Below are 23,079 nucleotides of genomic sequence, written 5' to 3'. Positions count from 1 at the left end.
TTTTGAGAATGTCTTCCACAGTGAAGAGAGGTGGAACAGGAACTGCAGTTCAATTCCAAGGCCAGACAGGAACCGGAACATCAACACCAACACATCGGCTATAAATACAGAGGCTTCCCCAGCAACTACTATGGGGCTGCTCTATACTATCTTGGATCCGCGCTCAGATAACAAAAGAATCCTCGATACTATCAGGGACACGTTGAAAGTGATTGCAATCTGCCTGCGAATAATGTAAGCATACATATTAATAAGTGGTACCACTACTAATGTTTCCTGAATTAGATGGACTGGGTCGAGGTATGTTGTGGACTTGAGTGATGAATGCCAAATAACACAACACCAGGCACTATTCTCCCGCCTGGGATTTGAGAATGCGGATGGTCGACTTTCTGGACAGGAACATCGCGGTCGCTTCCCTCACACTTTGTTCCTTCAGCCGCAGGCTACTGTATCGGAAGAGGTGAATCGCACCTCTGTATCTGAGTATACGGCTAACTAATTATTTAGAATCCCAATGATCAAAAAGAGACTATGCTCTTCGTAAGTACCTCGTCAAATCCCCTTGCGGTCTATCGGATTGTCATAAAAGCCTGGCTCCTGGGATTACTCAGGAGATGGAAATTTTGTATTCTTCAATCTTAATCGTGGTCATGATTGAGTATTGAAGTTACTAATTTCTGATTTAACTGATCATGAGTAGATGCCGTATCTCCACTTCGAAACAAACCAGGGCCGTATAGGTCTGAGCAACGCTCTCAGCAGGATGGCCCGCTCATTGACGGAAAAGAATATGGGCGACAACCCCTTGAGTCTGTCTCCTCAAAATGATGCTGCTAGCACTGTGGAGGATTTCGCTGAGAACGACCCTTCTGACGATGATTCTGACGATGATTTGATCAAAGGGCCCACGGAGAAAAAATTTGAGCAGTACAAAGGTAATAATATGCACCTCAAAGGTCTGGTGAAGCCACTGCTAACAATAATTAAGAGAAGTTTAAGCAGTTTCGGAGGCTTATTAAACATTATCAAAAGACTACTTTAGACAGTGTTAGTCAGACGTCAGCTGCTGAAGATGAGAAGCTAGTCCAAGCATATTTGGCTTCGCAAAATCATCGCCTCCATATCCGGAGAACACTAGATCAATTTTACTATCTTGGAATGGAGGACACTGAAGACCGTGACACGAATCAAGTTGTGCAAAGATATGCGCTGAAGGGTCTTGACAAAATAGATGAAAATCAAACTGATTTGTTATTGCAAAGCAAGCTCATCATGGTAGATCAGCTATGGCTATGGATCCTCGGAAAAGGTTAGTCATTCTACTTTCAACGCTCCAACTGAAGAGGCAGACTGACACATCTTAGGCACTGTAATCACCAGCTTTCCACAGGGGTGGGGTCAAGCTGCGGGCTCCGAAGACGAACATGTTGGAATGTTGGAGCAGATCAAACAATACCTCAGAGAACCGGGACGAGATCCAATCAGATCTGCAGAAGCACTTGCATCTGTCATAATCAAGGAGTGTACGCAAGTTTTCGGCCGCTTTCAAGTTTCCGAGAAGCTTCAATTTCTCGATTTCTTCGACTCGTCAATCAGCGACGTCGTGAGCTGGCCACTGCTAACACTATGATATTTATGCTAACTTCACTAGGCAGATAGACATTCTAGGATTTTTGCTAAACTTGGTGTAGGGTGGGATGACGAAGATGATTTCGTCGAGACGAAAGCCATTAGCCTGAGCAACAAATCCAAAAAAGATAAGAGGAAAGAAAAATATAAGGCAAAAAAGAGAAAGATGATGAAGAAGGCACAGCTGTATATCAACGAAGAGGTTGAGCTTCTGGTCGAGATACAAGACATCCGCGATGAGCTAAGAATCATCGAGATGGTGCTTGAGGATCAGTATACCGTCCTAGCAGATGTCGAGAACGAGACCCAACAGCCGAAGTCCCTAACCCATATTTCCCGTGCTAAATTCCCCCCCGTAGATGGGAAACCTGTCGATAGTCATGTCAAATTCAATCGCAGATCCATCGAGCACATGGTATTAGGAGCGAGAGATGTGTACAATGCGGTGAGTTTGACGAATCATCGCAAGATCGAATCTAAATTTGACTCAGATATACCACTTAATCGACTTGAAGCAGAAGCAAGCCAACATTACAGAAGCCCGATATGCTCGTAGGGAAGCGAATAGTGCGGCCAAAGAAGGCAGAGTAAGGATGATTTACATGTCAAGAGCTATATGATGCTGATAGCTGTCCAGACAATTCTTGCCTTAACAATTGTGAACATGATATTTGTAAGTCTTAGTTCTACTTCCTGGCTGGATGCTGTGCAGTCAGACTAATAAAATAAATTAAAGCTTCCACTGTCTTTCATGACCAGCTTCTTCTCTCTCGATATCGTGGAATTTCCCAAAGATCCTGTCACCCAAGAGAAGGATTTGCCTCTTCGCTGGGTTGCTAAATATATCTGTAAGTTGACGTCTCTGCCTCTTCTTATAAGTGAGCTACGTGAATGAGCACTAATATCAACAAACTAGTTGGGATATCCATAGCAATCGCCCTTCCATCCATTGCTCTCGCAATGGCCATTGGCCCTATGGCGGGCTTCGCAAAAAAGCTCGGTCGCGCCGTGCGATATTGGGCCGCAAATATACTTGGGGTCATCGGTGGGCTTATCGTTTTGGTGCTGCTCACTGCGATTGCGATCGCTCTTATCCCCGTCGCTGTTGGGCTTCTCAGCAGCAGCTCCCGTTTATTTATTCGCTCTCGGCTTTTTCTATTTTTGTAGGTGGTTGTGGAAATTCACACCGCATTACCGCAAACGAAAAGCGAGAAGGATAAGGGAGGCCTCTGATTTGGAGGATGCGACGAGAGATGAAGGACCTGAGATCCGAATAAATGATGAGTTTGGCGATGGCATTAACGGCGAATCGGAAAATGTTGTTAATGAGAAAGCGCCTGTGGTGATGGAGAGGAGTATTGAAACGCAAAACACGCATGGGAAGGTGGATGAAATCGAAGAGGTGCATCAATGGACAATGCCATAAGCCGCACTGGTTGTTTCTTCAATTGAGGATATTTCGTTTTATTTATCTACTCCTGGATTTCTTTTCAGCTAGTGTCACGTATAACCTATTTCAATTATGGGATGACTTCAATACTGCGTTCAATTCAACTTGAGCGGATCTATTTAGTCAATGAGCTGTTAGTTCAATAACAATATCTTGAAATACCTGAGATGGGGTTTCAAGTATATAATTTATTGTAGTTGAAAAGAAGTGTGGAAGTTCCGTCTCTCGTTTCGGAAATACGGCATTAGAAAATCACTAAAGAATTGTCTAATCTATTACCAGCTAAATTATTTTCAAAAACTTAACATTCCACATATTCACAAGAGTCAAATATCCATCCAAACCCTTACTCCACAGTCTATGCCATTATTCATATCTCACCGAGACTCGACTCCACCGCAAAACTTGAAAACTCGCTTAAATATTTACGAGTAAACCAATCAATGCAAGCTGACTAATTTATCCCGACGGGGATTTTCGAACTTCGTGGACAATGGAAAGTTCCATGTCCCGAACCATGGGGAACACAACTAGCGCTCCAATGAATGGAAATGAAATGGTCGTGGATATGCGGAGGGTCGTCGGGAGAGAAAGGATTTATTGACAGGGGCTTGGATGGATTGGTTTTGTAATATTATAATTCGTTATTGTGGGATTTATATCAGAGATTTAGCACTTGTATGGGATTAGTAAAATAAAATTGAACTTGCGCTTAAAGTAACAAATAGATATTACGAAGAATCAAGAGCTGCATTGATGTCCGTGTATCACAAGACGCACTTTTCAGCTAAACGAACCTGTAAGTCAGATATTCTCAACTAGCAATTATAGTGCTTGAGATTGACGTTAAAGTGTAAACTTTTCGTTTAAAAGACTTAGCGTCCTTCTCAAACCGTGAAAACCAACTTCTCTCCACTAACCTCTCCCCTTCTCAAAGCATCCATACCCTTCATAACCCCCTGAAAGCCCGTTCCATACTTGTCCAAAGCGACCCTATGAACCTTAACCTTTCCCTCCTCCAGCAAACACCGACTCAACTCCCAGAACATCTTGCCAAACTCGAGATCCTCAGGCTTGGCGGGAAAGTCATAACTTCCGACCTTGAAGTACTCACCAAATACCGTGTACGCGCTTGTAAGCTTCATGAGGACTTTCGGATTAAGTTCCCTGACAGTAGAGACAGCAATTGGCAGCAAGGTGCTGTAAACACCACCGGAACTCGACATAGCGGGAATCGAGATTTGAGGCGACGAGCCTTTTGAAATGCAATCGAAAGCTAGATAAATGGCGTCCTCAGACTAGTCGTTGATGTCTTTGGCGCAGGTGGGAGAGTTATAATCAAATGCTGCATCTGTGGCTAGTCAGCCTCCATAGAAGGATATTGACAGGAAGCGAATTTACCAGCACCAAGGCTCTTGACATACTCGAAATTCCCCGGGCTACATGTCGTAACCACCGTCAAGCCGGAAAGCTTCGCAAATTGGATTGCCAACGCGCCAGTAGCCGTACTGCCGCCGTAGATCAGAATGTAAGTCTTCTCTGCCGTAGGCTGATTCGGTAGAGGTAATTCGAGCGATTGATACAACCCTTGTCCGACAGTCGTGATCCCCACGCCAAGCGTTGCGGCTTCTTCATAACTAAGATTTGACGGAATTTCAATTTGAATATCGCCTTTGACGGTAATGATCTCACCAAAGGCACCAACAGACTGGTTTACTGAGTTGCCGCCGTGACAGAAGCCGCAGACTCGGGTGCCTTTCTTGAAGGGCTTCTTTACTGCACTTCCTACCTCCAGAACCTCGCCGGCGTAGTCACAGCCTATCTATCTGGCTTAGAAAGGGTAGTTACCAAGAGATTGAGAAAGAAAACTTACTATGGTACCCGGCTTGGCGAGGTAGTCGACGTGTTTCCAGTCAGATGGGTTTAGTGCAACGGCTTTCGTGTTTACGAGGAGATACTCATCTCGAAGCGTTGGAATGGTCGTGCCTTGGAATTCGATCTCGCCAGGCTTTTGAACGATGATTGCGTGATTTTTAGACATTTCGTCTCGTCTGGTGGGTTTTCGGAATTAAATCAACCTCGTGCGCAGATTGAGCGCTCGCCAGAACACGAAAAGCTGTCTCAAAATAGTACTAGGTTTACAGTAAATGGACATAAAATTGGTACTTTTGAGCAAAGTGATGCATGAAATAGGACTAGTTTTATATTTTTCGCGACTATTTTGCAAACTCAAAAATGCATAAACAATTGAATCCGTGTTGAGCATGCTCTAGCACTTAAGCGAATGCGGCGTTATTGCTTTCTTCGAATCCATCTCGTACATGCAGCCGTGCGGCGTAGCTACTAGCGTATGCGTTTGTCGTTTGACGATGTACGTGAAGCAGACATTAGCCAGTAACTTGCCAGCTGTGCCTTATAGTTGCGGTAGTAAGATACCAATAGCCAAGGATTGTGACCGGCACTGCGTAATTCTCTCGGAGATCAATTGAGTCAAAAGATCGTGGAGAGATATAGGTGGCGTCGGATTTTGTTGTTCGACTTAGAATTCAAGAAAATAACGTAGAATTGAAGTCTGCCATAGCCCGACTCTGTATATACGGGGTTGGGGTTAGCGGTAAAGATTTTTCTGGATTCTGCTTATTTTGTGCTTACGAGGTGGTTGGTTGGAATAGGCAGAATTTAGGTGAGACGTCGAAGTCGACAGACTCCGTACTCCGTACTTCCAGTTCCTTCGCATGAGACTGCATTCAAAAGCGCCAAGGCCTCTCATGAGTAGGTTAGAGGCGCATAACATTTTTTGTCAACATGTATGGGTCTTGACAAGGTCAGTGACCTGGACTGTAAGTAAATATAAAGCAGACTCGCATCGCACTTTTTGACGAGAAGGTCATCTGGAAGCAACATTCCAATTTCAGTTGCCATGATCGTTCTTTCAATATTTGCCTTCGTAGTATTCGTCGTAATCTACTACAATGTCTCATACTACCTCGACCTCTATCGCAATGCTCAAAAAGCCAAAGCCCTAGGTTGCAAGCCCATGCACCGCGTCGCAAACCGCCTCCCATTCGGCCTCGACCAGATTAACATCGAGAAGTCTGCCTTTGATAAACACAAGTACCCATACATGTTAGAGGAAACATGGGCGGAGCGAGCTCCTGTTACGACCTCAGAGATGTTCGCACTTGGAGCATGGCAAACACGGACAGTTGACCCGGTGAACATCCAAGCAATACTCGCGGGCCAATTTGCGGACTTCGATCTTGGGAAGTTTAGACAGCAAGCTACAGCGCCCTTCTTGGGCCAAGGAATTTTTACGCAAGATGGTGCGGCGTGGAAACATTCGAGGGAGATGCTGCGGCCGCAGTTCTCTGGTGCGCAGGTGAGGGATTTGACGAGTGTAGAGTTCCACGTCCAGAGACTTTTAGATGTGCTACCACGGATGTCGAGTGTTGATGATTGGAGTAAAGAGATCGATCTTCAGCCGCTGCTTTTTGCGTTGAGTTTGGACACATCTACGGAATTTTTACTCGGGAAGTCAGCGGATAGTCAACTGGAGAATGTTCAAACTGAAAAAGAGGTCGTGAAGGCGAAAGGCTTCGCTACCGCGATCGACGAGGCGACCAAAGGAACTTCGGCGAGGTTCATGTACGGTCCCTTTTCGCCGTACGTATTTCCGAAGGGGTGGATGAGTGCTGTCAACATCGTTCATAGTACCATTGACGGCATTGTGAGCGAAGCGCTTGTGAAAGCTCAAAATAAAATGTTACTGGATGATAGAAAGCCAGAGGAGAAGAGGAGTCGGTACGTCTTTCTCGAAGAACTGATAAAGGACACTCAAGATCCAATCGAGCTTCGTTTCCAGATCCTCAACATCCTTATCGCAGGTCGAGACACCACCGCTTCATCTGTCAGCTGGGCCATTTTCGAACTCGTTCGTCAGCCACAAATTTACCAAAGACTCCGAAAGATCATTCTACATGAATTCGGGACTTATTCGCAGTGTAAGCCAGAACGAGACATTACATTCGCCAAAATGAAAGCCTGTTCGTATCTTCAATATGTCATCAACGAAACTTTGCGACTCTATCCACCGCTTTTAGTTAATACGAGAGTGGCTAACAAAGATACGACTTTGCCTCGTGGTGGAGGTCTTGACGGTTCGGGCAAGGTGTTTATCCCTAAAGGCAGACCCGTGATGTATGCTGTATGGGTTTTGCATCGCAACGAGGCTCTGTGGGGCAAGGATGCACAGCAATTTAGACCGGAGAGGTGGGATGGAAGAAAAATGGGTTGGGACTATGTGCCTGTAAGTTCAAACATCCAGCAATCTGTTTCTTGATTGACGTGATCTCTCGTCTTACTGACTTACTTGAAGTTCAACGGCGGCCCTCGAATTTGCCTTGGACAACAATTTGCAATGACTGAGATGTCATACATCTTGATTCGCCTTCTCCAAAGGTTTGATAAGATGGAAAACATGGACACGTCTCCAATTCCACTTCACAACTTAGGCACTACAAATTGTAGCGCCAATGGAGTGAAAGTGAAGCTGCACGAAGCTGAAAAGTAATGTCAGATTGTATAAGTCAATAAAGTCTCCAGAGCCTACCAGATCCAGAGTGCGTTTTCTCAGCTCAGAAAATAGACTTCTGAGCGAGCTTTTTTCGTCAGCTGCATTTTTGATGTATTTGTAGTCATAAAATCATCAACACTTGACCGCCGGAGATCGATCTCGATCACGGCGTAAGCTTCTCCTCGCCCTAGAATAGCCCTAGAATATGCAAATGAGCGTGAATCATGTGCCATATAGGCCTGAAAGTCACCTAAGAAACACCCCTACTCCAATATTTGCCTTTTCTCCTGGTTATGCACCTGGTATTTCGCGATCGCTTCTGATAGATCGTGTGTCTTGCCCTTGCGATCGAGAACTTGGTATATGCCTTGTAGCGTACTATCGTCATTTTGGGAGAACCGTACCTCAGGTGAAAAAGAGCCACCGGCAGCATTTGTTGAATCCTGACTCGGAATTATGAGCGGTCGGAAAATCCTCCAGTATCTTCCGCGCTGCGAGCCAGCGCTCTGGAAAGTGTCTGACCCACGAGCCCACTCAGCAGGAGGCTCTTCAGTAAAACAAATACTTTTCAGGCCTTTCAAGTGGCGGGTTAATAGCTCTATTGCATTTGTCTGTTTCACAGACATCGGCTGGTTTGTCCATGTTTCGTACAAAACGGTTCTCATGCAGGAAAGCCCATGCCAGAAGGTTTCGGTCACGTACAAGATGAGGTTACGAGTTTCCGCAGCAAATTCTGGATGGTACCGTGACAAGTTCTCGGGAAGGAGGAAACGGTCCATGCGGCCTTGAAGGGCGATATAATCGATTTCGGGATTCCACATAATAAGCATTGTTTTTTTAGAAAGTGTACTTAGAAGCAAGATTTTGTACCCTCGAGAGAGACAGAACTGGCGGGAACTGTGACAGATCGAAAGAGGCGAGACTGCAGTGAAATTGTTCAATGCGAAGGGAGTACACAACTTTAATTCGTCGGTTTTAGCACCCTTTGGGTTACATCTCTTCTTGTCGTCACCGTTCAAGTATGAAATCAGGTCGGTGATATGGATAATCCGGGGTTTGAGCAGGCACTCCCAAACCATCAATTGAATCTCGTGCGGAAGCTTTGGAAAGAGTGAGAATTCCATGTTGAGCAAGTCCGGATGACGTTGAGTCGTTGATTTCAGAAGATGGGGAGACCTGTTGTATTGGATGTTGGGGACGCGTTTCGGATTTGGCAATCCCGGTCGGTCAGCGGGGGATTTTTGGGACGTCTCCGCCGGCCACGGGCCGGGTGCCGGAGCAACAGAAGAGAAATCAATACATTAGTGATCTTATGTCACGAAAATTAAATTTCCAATGCTTTTTCTGTTTGTATCTGGCAGCCATTTTTATTTACGAGTTTTCCTTTTTAGACCGGGATACCTAGGTACTCCCTCGATTCCGTAATGTGCGAACGAAACTGTCATGGCAACAGAATTGACTGCAGGGTCGCGACAAGAATGTCCATCCTTTTCTCACAACATCAGCAAAATCTCGAAACACTCAAGGAACTCTAAGATTTATTAGCCGATTTCGATCTCAAATTAATAGTCTGCTCTCAAAATGCGGCTTCACTCGAGCGGAAACTTGGTCCGCTATCTCGACCTGAATTATGTATGACGTCGAAGATGATAAAACATATATGAAGCGAACAAACTCACAACAAAATCAACATAACCCAACTCTCGATTTCATATCACAAACCGAGAAAATGGAACCCAATACCGCCTCTCACAGGACCCCTCATTCGGAATTGACAAATGGAATTAACAAGCAGAGTGTCGTGAGCTCGATTCCATCGGTACCGGTAACGGTTGAGAGAAAGCCGTTCATACAACCGGATAACGATCAAGTCGTTCAACATACCGGTAAGAAAACACCTCACTTCTTCAAAACCTAAGCTGATCGCAAATAAGGCACTCCCAGAGCCAACATCGCCGTAACAAAAGACCACCCCGAAGGAACCACCGAAAACGACTGGGCCTCCAAACACCGCGACCAAAGCGTGAGTCCCTTCCAACCCAATCACACCCTCAATCTCACAACTTAGGTCCTCCAACAACACTGCGATTTCTTCGACCGCGACCACGACGGCATCATCTGGCCGCAAGACACCTACGTCGGCTTCCACCGCGTCGGCTTCAACATCCTGCTCTCGCTCCTCGCCGTCTTCATCATCCACGCCAATTTCTCCTATCCCACCTCCCCGTCCTGGCTCCCTGACCCCTTCTTCCGGGTCTATTTGAAGAATGTGCATAAAGCCAAACACGGAAGTGACAGCGGCACTTATGACACCGAAGGCCGGTTCGTGCCGCAGAAATTCGAGGATATATTCGCCAAATACTCCGAGGGCAAGGATGGGATTACGATTTATGATGTTTCAAAGTTGTTGAAGGGACAAAGGTTGATTGCTGATCCGATTGGATGGGGTGGTGCGTTTTTTGAATGTAAGTTTTGTGAATCAGTGAGATGAATATGTGGAAGCTGATGCGACGATAGGGTTGGCTACTTATATCATGTTATGGCCAGAAGATGGGAAGATGAGAAAGGAGGATATTCGAGGGATTTATGATGGCAGTTTGTTTTATACGATCGCGGAGAGGAGGGAGAAGAAGCAATCTGAAAAATCGATTGGACGGAATCTTTTGGGGAAACTCGCGACGGCTGTTGATAAGACTGGGTTGTGAGCGGCGTCTTAAATCTCGTGGAAGAGAAATGAATGATAGCATGATGTAGAGTGTAGACCCAGACTTAGACTGTTTTAACTTAGCTTTGAATAATCATCTGGTTTATATTGGTAACGCTTCTCAGTTGGTGGCATACATAGAAACATCCGAAAAATGGTTCATACCTGACCCCCATACCATTTGCAATTCAAAAACAGCTTTTCTGTTAACCAGCGAAGTCTCAGCAACCTAATAACAGGATTTCCCTCGCCAGGTTAGACGCAAGCTAAGTCTTACAAATATTTTTTGTATTCATTCTTTAAGGGACAGAGTCCAAGTCAATCTTATTTACATTGGAACTTACCCAATAATGTAGTGCCATTTATATCGGTTGAAGATCGTGTTCCAGCCACATCTCAGTTTCTCCGCCGTAAGCTTTCCCAAACCCCCGTCCCTTACCTCGCGAATCTCATAGTGTGAGTATGTCCGAATTTTGTCGGAAATAAGTTAATACCACCAGCAGGGTTGCAGCACAGTATAATATCAGTTTACCCTATATATTTATATTGGTAGAAATTCAAGAAGTATCTGGGTCTTGCTGTTGCACCGCGGGACCACCTAATCCAGCTAGATTTCTCACCGCATTTGCAATAAAAGGATTGAAATTAGGAAAAAAGTTCACATTAAGCACCGCCTCGTGAGCAGCACTTCCTGGATGCCAGCCACTCCACTCACTTTTCCACAACCAAAGCCAGTACCCCGGGCTCGACCCTCCAAAGATCAGTCCAAACGGCGTTATGACTCCGAATTTGCCTGGTTTTTGGACATTGTTGATGTCACTATGGTCGATGACCCAGATCATGCCTGTTCGACTGTCAACTCGTAGGGTAAGATTGTGTGTTTCTTGCCCACTGACAAAGCAGTTCGATTGCAAGACGTAGAAGCGCGAGTCCTCACAGTGAGACAGCTGGAATTTTGCGTAACAATTCACTTCTGTGTGGCGTTGCTGGGTGAGGTTATTTGTATCCGCTCCTATACCATTCCATTTGTAGGTGGTAATGCTCTCTTCAGACTCTTGTTTCATTTCACATTCGAACCCAGTCCACTGGCTGTGCTCGAAAAAGCTAGGCGCAGCCATCTTTGCCACATGACAGAGACTGAATTTCTGAACACTGTTAGGTTCGAAGAAGTCGGGGAGATCCATGAGGGTTGAGAATGGTATTTTCTTCGGTTCAGGAGGACCAGACACCCCCGTCAAGGCAGGTTTATGTCTGATGAGATATGCCCATAGACGTGCACCGAGAAATCCGATGACTTTATTCGCTAGCGTGTGAAGTATGGTGGTCAGTTTGAGGTACTCGGCAGGTTGTAGTATTGGGTCTGTTGCTTGTATTTCGGTCCAAGGACTCGTTTCTAGGAGGTATTGAGCATGCGACCATGGGCTTCCTATGGCGTTTTCTGTGTATGAGTTTTTGTACAATATTGTGGTGGTGAAGCAGAAGCTCGCAGCTTGTGCCTCATACCACGTATCAATGTTGAATGGAGAGGCTATATCCGTGGGGTACTCTCGCTGGGGTTGGTCCCAAACAGTTAGAAGCTTGTTGCCGAAGACGGGTTGCCCAGTAGAATGATATGATAGATCAGACAAAAAATGAAGATTAAGAAGGCTAGTGCACGAATAAAGTCGGTCTAGACGGGACCGTTAAAATCTTGTCCAAAAAATTGGTAATCTGAGTAGAGATTGTTCACGAGACGGATAGACCTACCATATAGCGCTATCGCTTGCGGTAGCCACTGAAGTAACTCTGTCTCATACTTGATGTGATGTGATTTGATGTCGGCAATAGCGACTTTTACTCGCCCGGTTGGTCCCGTAAACAAAATATCCCCAGAGGTTGATTGAACGATTTGTCGCCAAAGTCTGAGCTGGTCGCATGCATGTCGAATTCTTCGACTACATAGCACGAAGCTCAAGGCGGATTGACATGGAAGAAGCACTACTATCTGCTGTAGAAGTTCTGTTGACAACGTTTCCAATCTACTGGTCGCTTCTTGGTTCGCCATGTTCCTTCACATCGGGAAAGAGAGCGAAGAACGCCATACTGGCTGGGCCATCATGATTACCAACGCCAAGTCCAACGCATGCAGTGCAACCACCGTACGAGGACGACGCGACGCTTAATGCTGGAGAGTGAAAGCGACAAGAATCTCGTAGATTCGTAGGTCGATATATCCAGGCGATACCGAGTTTTATCAACAACTTATCGAGGAAAGCCTGTCCTACTTTGTTAAGTCGCGTTTCATCAATTTACTGGTCGAGAAAGAAGAAGTCTCATTCGGGAAATTCCCCAGTTTACCATGGGTGCCCAGGTGGTCAGTGCGTCAGACTTCGATTCGGATCCGGCCAATTATTCTTCCGATGGTTCTGGCTCTTCTTTCCTTCGTCCTTGTGTCCTTCCTGTACACCTGCTCCATTTCTCAAGTTCCAAGGTTCTGAACAGCGTCATCTATAAATGTGCAGAACAGTGGAAACGCGATTAACACAGCTGCATGCCCTCAGCAGCTGCAGTCGGTATCAGCATTCGATAAAATTTCTACTTGGACCGCTTTCATTTGAGATCCCATTGTTGCGTTTTCATCTGTTGATCGCTTAATCGTGCCTGCATGCTGCTGCATTTGATGATTTGGGAAGTCGCTATGTCTCCGCGGTTTGAGAGTAGTTTCCACAAGTCGTGAAGGTTTGCTTCAGTCCAGGAAGGTGCATAGCTCTGATTTACACTTGTTTCACCAGCTTGCAATGGCTTCATTCCTAGGTCCTTTTCACTTTCCTGTGGCTCAAATCAAATCTCATTCACAATTCGTTGATTCGACGCTGACCAACGATGGTTGATGTCGTGATTGAGGAATCTTCTCCTTTTCCCTCTCCTTCTCGTCTTTCATTCAGAAATCCACTCTACTTGACGGCTATGGCATCTGCCAATGATGGAAAGTTGTTGCAAAATCTCGAGACCGAGCTTCCTCGTACGCCATCACCTGTCAGAGCAACGACTTCTTCCATTGGTGTTCTACAGGCATCAGCGACAGGGTCAAGAAGTTTCGATCATGATGGCGAGAAATCCAGCGAACATGTAGCAATCAATTCCCTTCCTGCCCTCGACGGCAACCAAGACCCGTTGCTTCTCAACGACGACGATCCTCTCGAAATCTTCCACTCAGCTCTCGGTATACCTCCTCCTAAGCCTGTTACCCCTAAGCCGGAACGCAACCTTCCTGGTCGTAAGAGACCACTTCCGCCTGATGCAAAGGAGCCTAAACAGCCCAAAATCTCAACCAAGAACCAAGGCGTCTATAAAAGCGTTCTTTCCAATGAACAGTGGACCCGTTTCGTTTACCAGTCTTGCGATGCTCTCCTGACTTTCTGTATGTTTCTCCAAATCATCGTTGGGGCTTCAGTCACAGCTTTTGGAGCTGGCGATGTCGATCATACCATCATCACTGTTTTCGGTGCTACAAATACCGCCGTTGCGAGTTTGCTGGCTGTCCTCAAAAGCAAGGGCATGCCAAATCGATTGAGGCAAGACTGGAACGGATGGCGCGAGCTGCGAGAATATATTGAAGAGAAGGAGAGGGAGATTGATATGCGAATTCAAGGACACGGAGAAGGATTGCCACCTTTGGACATTTGGGGAACTGTGCGGGACATTGAAGCGAGATATCAGGCAATGAGACTCACCCTTGAAGCCAATCGACCGGACACATACATCAGAGTTCCCAATCTACTACCAAAATGATTCGACCACGGTAGATATTTGGAGCTGTCATGTTTATGGAATATACAACGACCAATCGTCAGTCTACGGCAGGATTTCGCTCTCATATTTTATGTTAGGAGATCGTCGGATCATAATTGCGTTCGTGAATATTGTTTCCTTCGCGGAAAATCTTGGAAGAAACTTGCTGGGCCGAGCTGAATTTTCTTAATGTTCTCAATTATCATGTTTAGAGGCTGTCATTGTATGTAAGATAGTAGGTTTTCTTTTGGCGCATATCAACTTTCAAACACATTCTCATTACATATCTGATATCTAAAGTCTATGTCTCTGCGAACAAGTTTCAGTGAACCTGCGATACGGTCAAATAGATTTGTCGATTTTGACCAAAGAAATCAAGCTTTGGTGGCGGGTGCAAGCATTCAATGAACATCCCTCTGAAGGCGAATAGTGGAAGTGTACCAGTCCCAAAACCCAACACTTTCCTTGGTCAGGTGATTGATTGGTAACACTACCGCATTGTTTACACAAATGACATCGCGGAGGGGTGCACAAAGGTTGTGCTTGCTTGCGGAAGCAGGGCGTGTTGATGGTGACAAAGGTAATGATGATGCTCTTTGTGGCCAAGTTTCGTCGTGCAAATTATTTTCTCATACTCGGCATTAAATCTAGTTCTAAAACTATCATATGATTCCAGCGATTTCTTTAATTGTTTGCAATTTTGAGGTTTCGGAATGTTCGAAAGTCTTGTGGTCAGGGAAAGCGCGAGGCACTTTACACTTCCACTTTTTCAAAGCTCTATCTCGTCGTCGACAGGCAGCTCTCTTCATTCTCTAGCTTATATGAAGTATTGTTAGCAACCATGAAGTCCGTCATATCTTTCGCTTTGGCGGTTTTCGTCGCGACCAGTAACGCCAATCCAATAACTCTCGATCCTCGTTCCATCCCTGGCCCGTCATACGATATCGGACCAGCCTCCAATGGATCATCATTCGACGTTATCATTATCGGCGGCGGACCAGCTGGGTTGAGCGCTTTGAGCGGTCTTGCTAGAGTTCGACGAAATGCTCTTCTGATTGATTCTGCGGAATACAGAAATGCAGAGACGAGACATCTCCATGATATGATCGGATATGATCGTAAGCACACAATATTCTAAAGCATCTACCAAAGTGAACGAAAATTGACCCAGGCTAGATACCGTCCCAGCAGCATTCAGAGCCGCCGCCCGAGAAGGAATCAGCAAATACCCAACCGCGACAATGCAAAACGGTACCGTGGTCTCAATCACCTCCCCCGACAACGGCACAACATTCATCACCACCGATTCCAACGGTCAAATCTACACCAGCAAGAAAGTTGTCCTCGCAACCGGTCTCCGTGACATCCTCCCAGACACCCCAGGTATCAAAGAAGCTTGGTCTCGCGGAATCTACTGGTGTCCCTGGTGCGACGGTTACGAACACCGCGATCAACGCTTTGGCATTCTAGGCTCTATTCTTGATGTCGTAGGCACTGTATTCGAAGTCATCACACTCAATAAAGACATAATCGCCTTCGTAAACGGCACCTGGACGCCCGAAAACGTCGAAATCCTCAACACCAAACGCCCCGGCTGGCAACAACAACTCAGCTCCACCGGCTACAACATCCAAATCATCAACACGACCATCACAAGCATAACGCGCATTCAAGACGGTGCGCTCGTCAACGATCCTAACACCGATTCGGAATTCGATCGCTTCAATGTTAATTTGGAAGGTGGAAGTTTTATTGAACGCGATGTGTTTATGACGAATTTCCCATCCAAGCAACGGAGTTATCTGGGCACGGAGATTGGCGTGCAGGTTTATGGCGAGAAGATGATTATTGATCCGGCGAGTATGAGGGCTGCGACGGGGGTGTGGGCGGTTGGGGACGCGAATAGTGATAATAGTACGAATGTGCCGCATGCGCTTTATACGGGGAAGAAGGCGGCGGTTGTTATTCATGGTGAGTTTTCTTTTTGCTTTTGACTGTGTTCATGGGGCTTTCGGTCAGATTCGGGGATTTGTGCTAATGAGGATAGTTGAGTTGGAAAGAGAGTTTGCTGAGGGGTACGTAACGAAGAGGGATGGGGAGGAGGAGGAGGTTATGGGGGTTATGGGGAGGGATTTGGAGGATCTTTGGGAGGGGATGGTGAGAGGATGAAAAGGATGCACTGGTTTGTTTAGTGTGGTGGTTTGTGGAAATTTGTTAACACCAGCGGTTTAATGAGTGCAGGGCATGATGGTGTTTTATTCGAGCTCTCGAAGTTTTTAATTACGCGTTTTAAGTCGGCATCATATCGAATGAAGAAGAAGAAAAAGGCGACTTTCTACGAACAATTGTAGATCTCACCCCCTAAGTTCCGCCACATTCAATGTACAGGCCGAGAGGTGATATAATGTCGGTCATGTCGTCTATGCTCCACCAGGGTTCTAGATTTAGTCGGGACTCGATTCCACCACTCCTGTCGTAACTAATGAGCCTAACGTACCTATATATAGTTGGTGGAAGTACGATCTTCTTCCTAGTCAAATTTTCAGCTTAGAAATGATGTTGATTTTGATATTATCTAGTACTACGGTTATTTCGCTGATGTCGACGTGGTAAACTGTGAAAATGAACCACGTCTTTCGCTAAAAGGCATACTCTCACCATCACCACGAACCGTTGATCATGTTTGCAAAATGGAGAGAGGAACATGTATGTTTCATAGATCCCCATTGATTTATAAGTTCATATCCGAAAAGAACTCTACGCATATCCATCTCGCGCATCCAAATCATGATCCCGTCGCCTCCGTAACCCCAAACCCATCCATTCTCCGTATCAAAAATTCCAAAACCCAAACACCCAATAACCCAATATACCCACTCCCATCACCATCGAACCCGATCCATAACCGGCTTCACAGTATACGGCCAGAACATCAACACCGCAACAAGCGGTCCATACCTATCATTTCGCATTAGCATATATCCTCACAATCCTCGCATCTCAGTCAGAAACTTACATCATAGCAGTATTGCCGACCTTCTTCCACTGACTTCCCCAATCCGCCTTTTGCTTCCCGCTCGTCTTCGTGGACACCATCGTCTCTGTAAACCTCACTTGCTGGGCCCTGATGAGGCGAGGCGCAAGACGGGTGCGTGTCAGACCGAGGAGCTGGGAGGGTGGCATGGTGCGGGGTAATTTGTACGCTCGAAGGGTGGTTTGGGGATATCTTTGGTGTTGCTATTATTGTGTTGAATGTAAATGTATTCAACTCAGTACGAAGTTACAAGTACTCGAGTATACAAAGAAACAAGAAGTAGACCTGGGCATCCCTCTTTTAAACCCTTCCCAAGTGAATCGACACACCACCATTGCATCGCATAACAATAGCCATCTCAAACACCGCGCGTGCCTGAATTATTGGTGTTGTTATTGGATACGCGGATATGCTGTGCCCTGACGAAGCAGTTGGCTATTGGATGGGTGTTGGTGAAGGGGCTGCTGATTGGTGCAGGCCCGGGAAGTGAGGGGCGGGCTTATGCACCCCAGATGTGCGGTGCGGGGCGAGGAGTTTCGGGGTTTGGGGTGGAGAAGGAGGGGTTTGATTGGGGAGAGATGGTGTGTACAATGTTTCGTCTCTGGAAACTGCTGATATGAATTGAAACTTTTGAGATTCCATTATACATCAGTCGAATTGAGTCTTAATGCTCTAACTCATGTTAGTTCTGACAAGGGCTCATTCAAGTGCAACTTTGACCCGTCGTAAACGAGTCAAAGACACAAATAAGCTTATACGAAGAAATAGAGACTCGACTGGGGAAAAAAATTCCGATGAACATCAAAGGTTAGTAGTATGGGCTTCCCAACAAATCTTGAATTTGACCAGAGATAATGAAAAGTTTGTGATACTTCGACACTTTCAGAAATGGGACATTCTTCCACGATACAGTCAGTCTTCGTGACTTCGGCATGCGGCAATGTATTCATATATCTACCGATTTACCACACTATTCTCTAATTCAAAAGTAAACTGGTATAGTCTTACATGCTCGTTTTGCCTAAATCCATGTCCAGGGCCATTCTGTTACGAGAATGTCGAATGAACACCTTTCAGTTAGCATGTAATCTTAACCCAACGGACAGATAACGAGCCCTAGGATTTTATTCGGAAATTCAAGAGAGCGTAAACCAGTGTATGTTGAGTATCCATGTCATGTTTTGAAGTGTTATCAGCAATAATATGTCCGCCAAAAGCAAGAAGTCATCCAACCAACAAGCGAGTTGGTCGAGTTGGTTCTGATGGCACAGCCATCACTGTCATTATTTCTTCCAGAACACACTTTCACTGCAACAATCCATAAACAATCCCAAACAACTCACCAGAATGGCATTCTCAAATTTCAGACTTCTTTACTTCCGCGATGATCTTCGCATGTCAACATGGCTGCTCATAGGTGCCTCGTTACAAGCAGCTTTGCTAGTAGTTCTACCTCCTTCCCGAGCTATCCTACCAACTGCCATTCTCCTCTCGTTTCGCATCGCCAAATCCCTTCTCGTTCAGCTAGGCTTTTTGCGTGACGATAGTCTTGACAATGTTCGTTTGGGAAAGCTCTCTACGCAGATACCACGAGCGGATGGATCGCTTGCAGCGGAGCCTTCTGATCAAGAAGTTGTTGTCATGATCTCTGGAGCGCGTTCGAGCCAGCAAGTTACCCACATTGTTTAAATATGAAATCTTAGATGAAGCTGATTACTTGTGATAGTGCCAAAGGCCGATTTGCCCCTGGATTCCAAGAGATCAGTGGGCTTTTCGGAGATATGTGGCGCGAAGCATCGAGAAACCGTGAGAAATGGGGATGTGAGTGATTCTTCCATGCAAAATTAATTGTTCCTACCATGCGTTCAATTCTTGGAAGAAATTATTAACAATTGTCCCTAGTTATGGGCAAAACGTCCACTCTCTTCGCCACCGAGACCGACTCGGGAAACTCCATGTGCTGGATCTCCTACTGGAAATCCATGGCGCATCTTCAAGCCTTCGCATTAGGACCTGCACACCGCAAAGGCTGGGATTTATTTACTGCCACTTCGAAGAAGAATCCGCATATTGGTATTATGCATGAGACCTATGCTGTTCCGAAGGGCCACTGGGAGACTGTTTATCTGAATTTTACGCCTTTTGGCATGGGTGTGTTATTAACGATCCAGTGAGATGATATGTTAATTTGCTGATGCGGGTATAGGTCAGACTAAACATCTTACTGATGACAGCAAGAAAGAGGGAAGGACTGTGAGTGCGCTGAGGGAGGCTAATAAGCAGACGTGGAGTCGGATGAGTACGAGGATGGGGAGGGGTGATAGCGTGTAGGGTTATGTCTTTTGGTTATCTTCTTAATCCTTTGTGACGCTGAGTCTCAAAAGCTTGACCAAGGTTCTTCGGAGTACAAATAGATTGCAGTCGAGATTGATTATATTCACATTATGTTCGAAACAAGCGTCAGCAATGCTCAAACTTTCCGCTTAAACCCATCACACTTGAGGTTGCGTTTAGTCTGACACACATTTTATTTACCGCTCACTGGACGTCGACAACTATCGACTTCGATGTTGGGCCACCTCACTTTGCTGAGCCTCCGCCATACAGACCCAACATTAGAATTTAATTCAGGCCAGCTCACTTCGAATTGACTTTATTTCATCCCAATTACCCACTGATTTAACAACATCACATGCTAATAGAGGCCAACTCTAGCTAACCAACAGAACTAATCAGCAGCCAAGAAATCCAAGGATTTGAATTTGTTAGCGTTGTTGGAATTAATTTGTGCCACTCGATCTGACATCGTATGTACGCGTGGCACAGCAATGGCAGTGAAACCCCATACGCGACGCAACTTTTCTCTCTCCAATGATTGTAATTGACTGCAAAAGAAATGTTATGGTAAACCTATAGCACTTTGTGAAAATAGCGTGGTTCGAAAGCGTACAGCAGCCCGGAGCTCGCTTAATAAAAGGGGGCGGGGCAAGCTGACGGTTTCCAACAATCCAACATGCGAGGATAACGTACAACAATATGTAGTCACTCATTTGAACTTTTAACTCTCTCTTCTGCGCTTGAACCTCTAAGTATCAAATATTTGGCAGAGTCGAAGTGCATCCAGAGAGCAAAATGGCTACAAATACCGAACCTCCAAAGCTCGAATTCACATGGCTAAACCCAATCCTCTCCATCTACACTCCTCCACCAACAGAAGCCCCGATCCACCACTCTCACCCAACAACAATCATATTCTGCGCTTGGATGGGCGTATCCTCTCGATCCCGTTACCTCAACTCTTTCTACCAGCACTACCACACACTCTACCCTAACGCGCGAATAATCTCCGTCCGCTCCCAAACTGGCTTTTTCGCATTTACCTCCACTTCCGCACGACTGCGCCTTCATGAACCCATTATCGCTGCAATCGAGAGTGACCCAGCACCTGCTGAGAACAGGAAGATAATCGCACATGTCATGAGTAATGGCGGAGCTCTGGGGTTCGCGGATATATGTCAACTCTATAAGGAGAAAACGGGAAACAAACTGAACGTCGGGAATGTGGTGTTCGACAGTGGACCCGGCGAATACACACTCGGTAGTGCTTTTCACGCCTTCTCTCAAGCCTTCCCCAAAGGTCTGCTCTGGTATCCCACCGCTATTTTCATGTGGCTAGTACTGGTAATCTTAGGACGGACGATGTTTGGGCCTGGTCCACGGCTGAAGAGCAGTAACGAACGACTTAACGACTTAAACTGTGTGAATGAGAACCAGAGGCGGTTATATATGTACAGCGAGGTGGATCGTTCAGTTGACTGGCGCTCTGTGGTGAGACATGCTAAGGAGGCACGCGAAAAGGGCGTCAAGTCGACACTGATGAAATCGGAGGGAAGTAAACATGTACAACTTATGATGAGAGATCCGGAGAAGTATTGGAATATAGTGTGGGGATTTAGTGTTACGTGAGCTTGATTGGAAATGGGAATGGTTTATTTTTGAAAGGTCAGGTTTTTCTTTGGGGCTGTTAGTTTTATAGTCCGGTTATTTTTCCCTGTATGGAAGGGTCTGTGTAAAAGCCGATTGTTCTATAATACTTGAACTGCAAGGCAAAGAATATGTGGTCACGGGTGTTGAAGCATTGAATATATATGTTTGAATGTATGCAAAACCAAAACTTTTTTTTAATTAATAGTTGTATGATACTGATGAAGCCGCCTAGAAATGGAAAACTTCCTCCCTTTTTTCTTAAGACAAAGCGAACCAGTTGCTAAAGTTGTCTTACGAAGTCAACCCAATGTAATCTATCCGTCTTAAACCACCCGACCAGTGTTTATAGGGATTGGGCTCATGATTGGAGTCACTGAGCCCTCTTCGCAACTAGCGCTACCTACGCGCTGAGGGGTATGATATGCCCACTCAGTAAGCATTCGAAATCTATAAGCATCAATTTGCACCTCCTGCATTGCCAACATAAATTCCCACATACGGTGATGATGTGCTTTCACCTGGGCAAGGAAAAGATTAATCGCCTCCTCCGAATGTCCATCAGCAGTCATATTGAGCACGATAGCATTCATCTGGGCCTCCCATGCCTTGGGCTCGTAGACTTCAGCTGGAACCAAGCGGTCCCAGTCATGTTGGTCTTCAAGTTGTCTTTGGGTTTCGAGGCCTTCTTGGATCTCGCGGCTCCAGTCTCCGACGGCGATGAGGATTTGATCGTCCATTATTCGGAGGTTGGAGATGATGGTTATGTGGTGTTCGACGTTTCGCTGCCATGCTCGGATTTCGTTTTCGGACGGCAGGATGAATTGGCCGGGTTTTGGGTGTGCAGAATCTGGGGAGTGTTCTTGGAAGCGGACGTGTTGGTATCCGTAGTTCGAATTTGAATCGTAGGTTTCAGGGGAAGCTGTTCGACTGATGACTTCTCCGCATTCCACAATGCTGCTATCTAGAGCTATTGGTGACACTTCGAGGTCATCGTTGGGAGCAGAATTCTGGAAAAATCTCAAACGACTTTGGCTTCTAGGTGCTCTAGTTGTTGGGCCATGAGTGAAAGATTCAGGCGAACTGGATGGGGTGATCTCTGCCCCTGACGCTCTTGAAATAGTAATATCGGCGGTAATTGGACTGGCAGAAGCAGATGGTATGAATTCTCTCGCTGTTGCCGAAAGACTTCGTTTGGAATTGGAAGAGGTCTTTGTTTGTAACAATGTAGCAGCACTGTTAGCGACGACTACGGCTTCTTCTCTCATGGCAACCAAATCAGTAGTTGACGGTGTATCTGCACCGTCCAAACTGGAGCTAGTAACTAGGTATGTGGGGTTTGAGGAAGCTGAAAGTGCAGGTGACTTCCTTGCTGTGTCTGATGACGATGCAAGACTAGCGGTAGACGAAGTCATGGGTGAGTTTCGCCCGGACTGGGACTTCTTCTTCGCACGACGTTCTTGAGCGCGGCTGTAAGGCATGCTGTTGACTGCTGTGCAAAGAGATGCGTGCTTGAGATTCGAAAGATTTGCGTTCGAATGTGCAAGTAGATCTACTGTAAGGTTCCTCAAAGTGACTGGTTTTGTAGAACTGAAATACCTTTTAGCAGAGCCAGTCGGTTTGACGATTCACTTTCTGCCACCCAAGGTGCCTCTTATACATTTTCCAACTTTGTAGACGTTCCAAGTCCAATTGTTCAGTTCAGGGGAAGGAAACAGTAAATTCGGATACTGATAGTCTTACTGTATAGTCAGTCTCTTCTGTTTTAGAGAGTCGAAGAAAATTAGCAATATTTTTGAAAGAACAAGAATTTTCTTTGTCTTGATGCATTGCAGACAAGCAACATGTCCTCAAAGACATTGTTTGCAGATTAAGCGAGCCATGGAAGTTGGTTTGCTGTAAAAAAATTATCACAGTTTTGATTATGATGT

General features: G+C 45.8%; 13 protein-coding genes across 13 annotated transcripts; 7 read left to right on the top strand and 6 right to left on the bottom strand.

The window, feature by feature from the left end:
* Positions 1–130: 130 nt before the first annotated feature.
* On the top strand, positions 131–3,058 carry GLAREA_12105 (uncharacterized protein; the record flags this gene model as incomplete). The annotated part of the gene is made up of 12 exons (XM_008082887.1): positions 131–234; positions 286–463; positions 511–543; positions 704–938; positions 992–1,312; positions 1,368–1,606; positions 1,655–2,077; positions 2,124–2,219; positions 2,270–2,305; positions 2,369–2,480; positions 2,549–2,795; positions 2,848–3,058. 12 exons carry the CDS (start codon positions 131–133, stop codon positions 3,056–3,058), a joined length of 2,235 nt encoding a protein of 744 aa, XP_008081078.1.
* A 911-nt stretch (positions 3,059–3,969) lies between these two features.
* On the bottom strand, positions 3,970–4,308 carry GLAREA_12104 (uncharacterized protein; the record flags this gene model as incomplete). The annotated part of the gene is made up of 1 exon (XM_008082886.1): positions 3,970–4,308. One exon carries the CDS (start codon positions 4,306–4,308, stop codon positions 3,970–3,972), a length of 339 nt encoding a protein of 112 aa, XP_008081077.1.
* A 72-nt stretch (positions 4,309–4,380) lies between these two features.
* On the bottom strand, positions 4,381–5,123 carry GLAREA_12103 (GroES-like protein; the record flags this gene model as incomplete). Its single annotated transcript, XM_008082885.1, has 3 exons — positions 4,381–4,433; positions 4,484–4,904; positions 4,956–5,123. The coding sequence occupies 3 exons, from the start codon at positions 5,121–5,123 to the stop codon at positions 4,381–4,383; spliced, it is 642 nt and encodes a 213-aa protein (XP_008081076.1).
* Positions 5,124–6,002: 879 nt separating this feature from the next.
* On the top strand, positions 6,003–7,652 carry GLAREA_12102 (Cytochrome P450; the record flags this gene model as incomplete). The annotated part of the gene is made up of 2 exons (XM_008082884.1): positions 6,003–7,388; positions 7,458–7,652. 2 exons carry the CDS (start codon positions 6,003–6,005, stop codon positions 7,650–7,652), a joined length of 1,581 nt encoding a protein of 526 aa, XP_008081075.1.
* Positions 7,653–7,918: 266 nt separating this feature from the next.
* GLAREA_12101 (uncharacterized protein) lies at positions 7,919–8,779 on the bottom strand (the record flags this gene model as incomplete). The annotated part of the gene is made up of 1 exon (XM_008082883.1): positions 7,919–8,779. The coding sequence occupies one exon, from the start codon at positions 8,777–8,779 to the stop codon at positions 7,919–7,921; it is 861 nt and encodes a 286-aa protein (XP_008081074.1).
* A 506-nt stretch (positions 8,780–9,285) lies between these two features.
* Positions 9,286–10,360, top strand: GLAREA_12100 (uncharacterized protein; the record flags this gene model as incomplete). The annotated part of the gene is made up of 4 exons (XM_008082882.1): positions 9,286–9,541; positions 9,590–9,678; positions 9,724–10,120; positions 10,173–10,360. The coding sequence occupies 4 exons, from the start codon at positions 9,286–9,288 to the stop codon at positions 10,358–10,360; spliced, it is 930 nt and encodes a 309-aa protein (XP_008081073.1).
* A 556-nt stretch (positions 10,361–10,916) lies between these two features.
* Positions 10,917–12,403, bottom strand: GLAREA_12099 (uncharacterized protein; the record flags this gene model as incomplete). Its single annotated transcript, XM_008082881.1, has 2 exons — positions 10,917–12,028; positions 12,106–12,403. The coding sequence occupies 2 exons, from the start codon at positions 12,401–12,403 to the stop codon at positions 10,917–10,919; spliced, it is 1,410 nt and encodes a 469-aa protein (XP_008081072.1).
* An 818-nt stretch (positions 12,404–13,221) lies between these two features.
* On the top strand, positions 13,222–14,130 carry GLAREA_12098 (uncharacterized protein; the record flags this gene model as incomplete). The annotated part of the gene is made up of 1 exon (XM_008082880.1): positions 13,222–14,130. The coding sequence occupies one exon, from the start codon at positions 13,222–13,224 to the stop codon at positions 14,128–14,130; it is 909 nt and encodes a 302-aa protein (XP_008081071.1).
* Positions 14,131–14,971: 841 nt separating this feature from the next.
* GLAREA_12097 (FAD/NAD(P)-binding protein) lies at positions 14,972–16,299 on the top strand (the record flags this gene model as incomplete). The annotated part of the gene is made up of 3 exons (XM_008082879.1): positions 14,972–15,248; positions 15,307–16,101; positions 16,178–16,299. 3 exons carry the CDS (start codon positions 14,972–14,974, stop codon positions 16,297–16,299), a joined length of 1,194 nt encoding a protein of 397 aa, XP_008081070.1.
* Positions 16,300–17,012: 713 nt separating this feature from the next.
* On the bottom strand, positions 17,013–17,313 carry GLAREA_12096 (uncharacterized protein; the record flags this gene model as incomplete). Its single annotated transcript, XM_008082878.1, has 2 exons — positions 17,013–17,088; positions 17,147–17,313. 2 exons carry the CDS (start codon positions 17,311–17,313, stop codon positions 17,013–17,015), a joined length of 243 nt encoding a protein of 80 aa, XP_008081069.1.
* A 1,198-nt stretch (positions 17,314–18,511) lies between these two features.
* Positions 18,512–19,495, top strand: GLAREA_12095 (uncharacterized protein; the record flags this gene model as incomplete). Its single annotated transcript, XM_008082877.1, has 4 exons — positions 18,512–18,821; positions 18,899–18,985; positions 19,067–19,315; positions 19,371–19,495. 4 exons carry the CDS (start codon positions 18,512–18,514, stop codon positions 19,493–19,495), a joined length of 771 nt encoding a protein of 256 aa, XP_008081068.1.
* Positions 19,496–20,296: 801 nt separating this feature from the next.
* Positions 20,297–21,130, top strand: GLAREA_12094 (indole-diterpene biosynthesis protein PaxU; the record flags this gene model as incomplete). The annotated part of the gene is made up of 1 exon (XM_008082876.1): positions 20,297–21,130. The coding sequence occupies one exon, from the start codon at positions 20,297–20,299 to the stop codon at positions 21,128–21,130; it is 834 nt and encodes a 277-aa protein (XP_008081067.1).
* A 344-nt stretch (positions 21,131–21,474) lies between these two features.
* Positions 21,475–22,629, bottom strand: GLAREA_12093 (uncharacterized protein; the record flags this gene model as incomplete). Its single annotated transcript, XM_008082875.1, has 1 exon — positions 21,475–22,629. The coding sequence occupies one exon, from the start codon at positions 22,627–22,629 to the stop codon at positions 21,475–21,477; it is 1,155 nt and encodes a 384-aa protein (XP_008081066.1).
* Between the last annotated feature and the right edge of the window lie 450 nt (positions 22,630–23,079).

This window comes from Glarea lozoyensis (genome assembly GCF_000409485.1).
Source record: "Glarea lozoyensis ATCC 20868 chromosome Unknown GLAREA17, whole genome shotgun sequence".
NCBI lineage: Eukaryota > Fungi > Ascomycota > Leotiomycetes > Helotiales > Helotiaceae > Glarea > Glarea lozoyensis.
The sequence above is the reverse complement of the archived record's forward strand: the minus strand, read 5'-3'. Positions and strand labels throughout refer to the sequence as shown.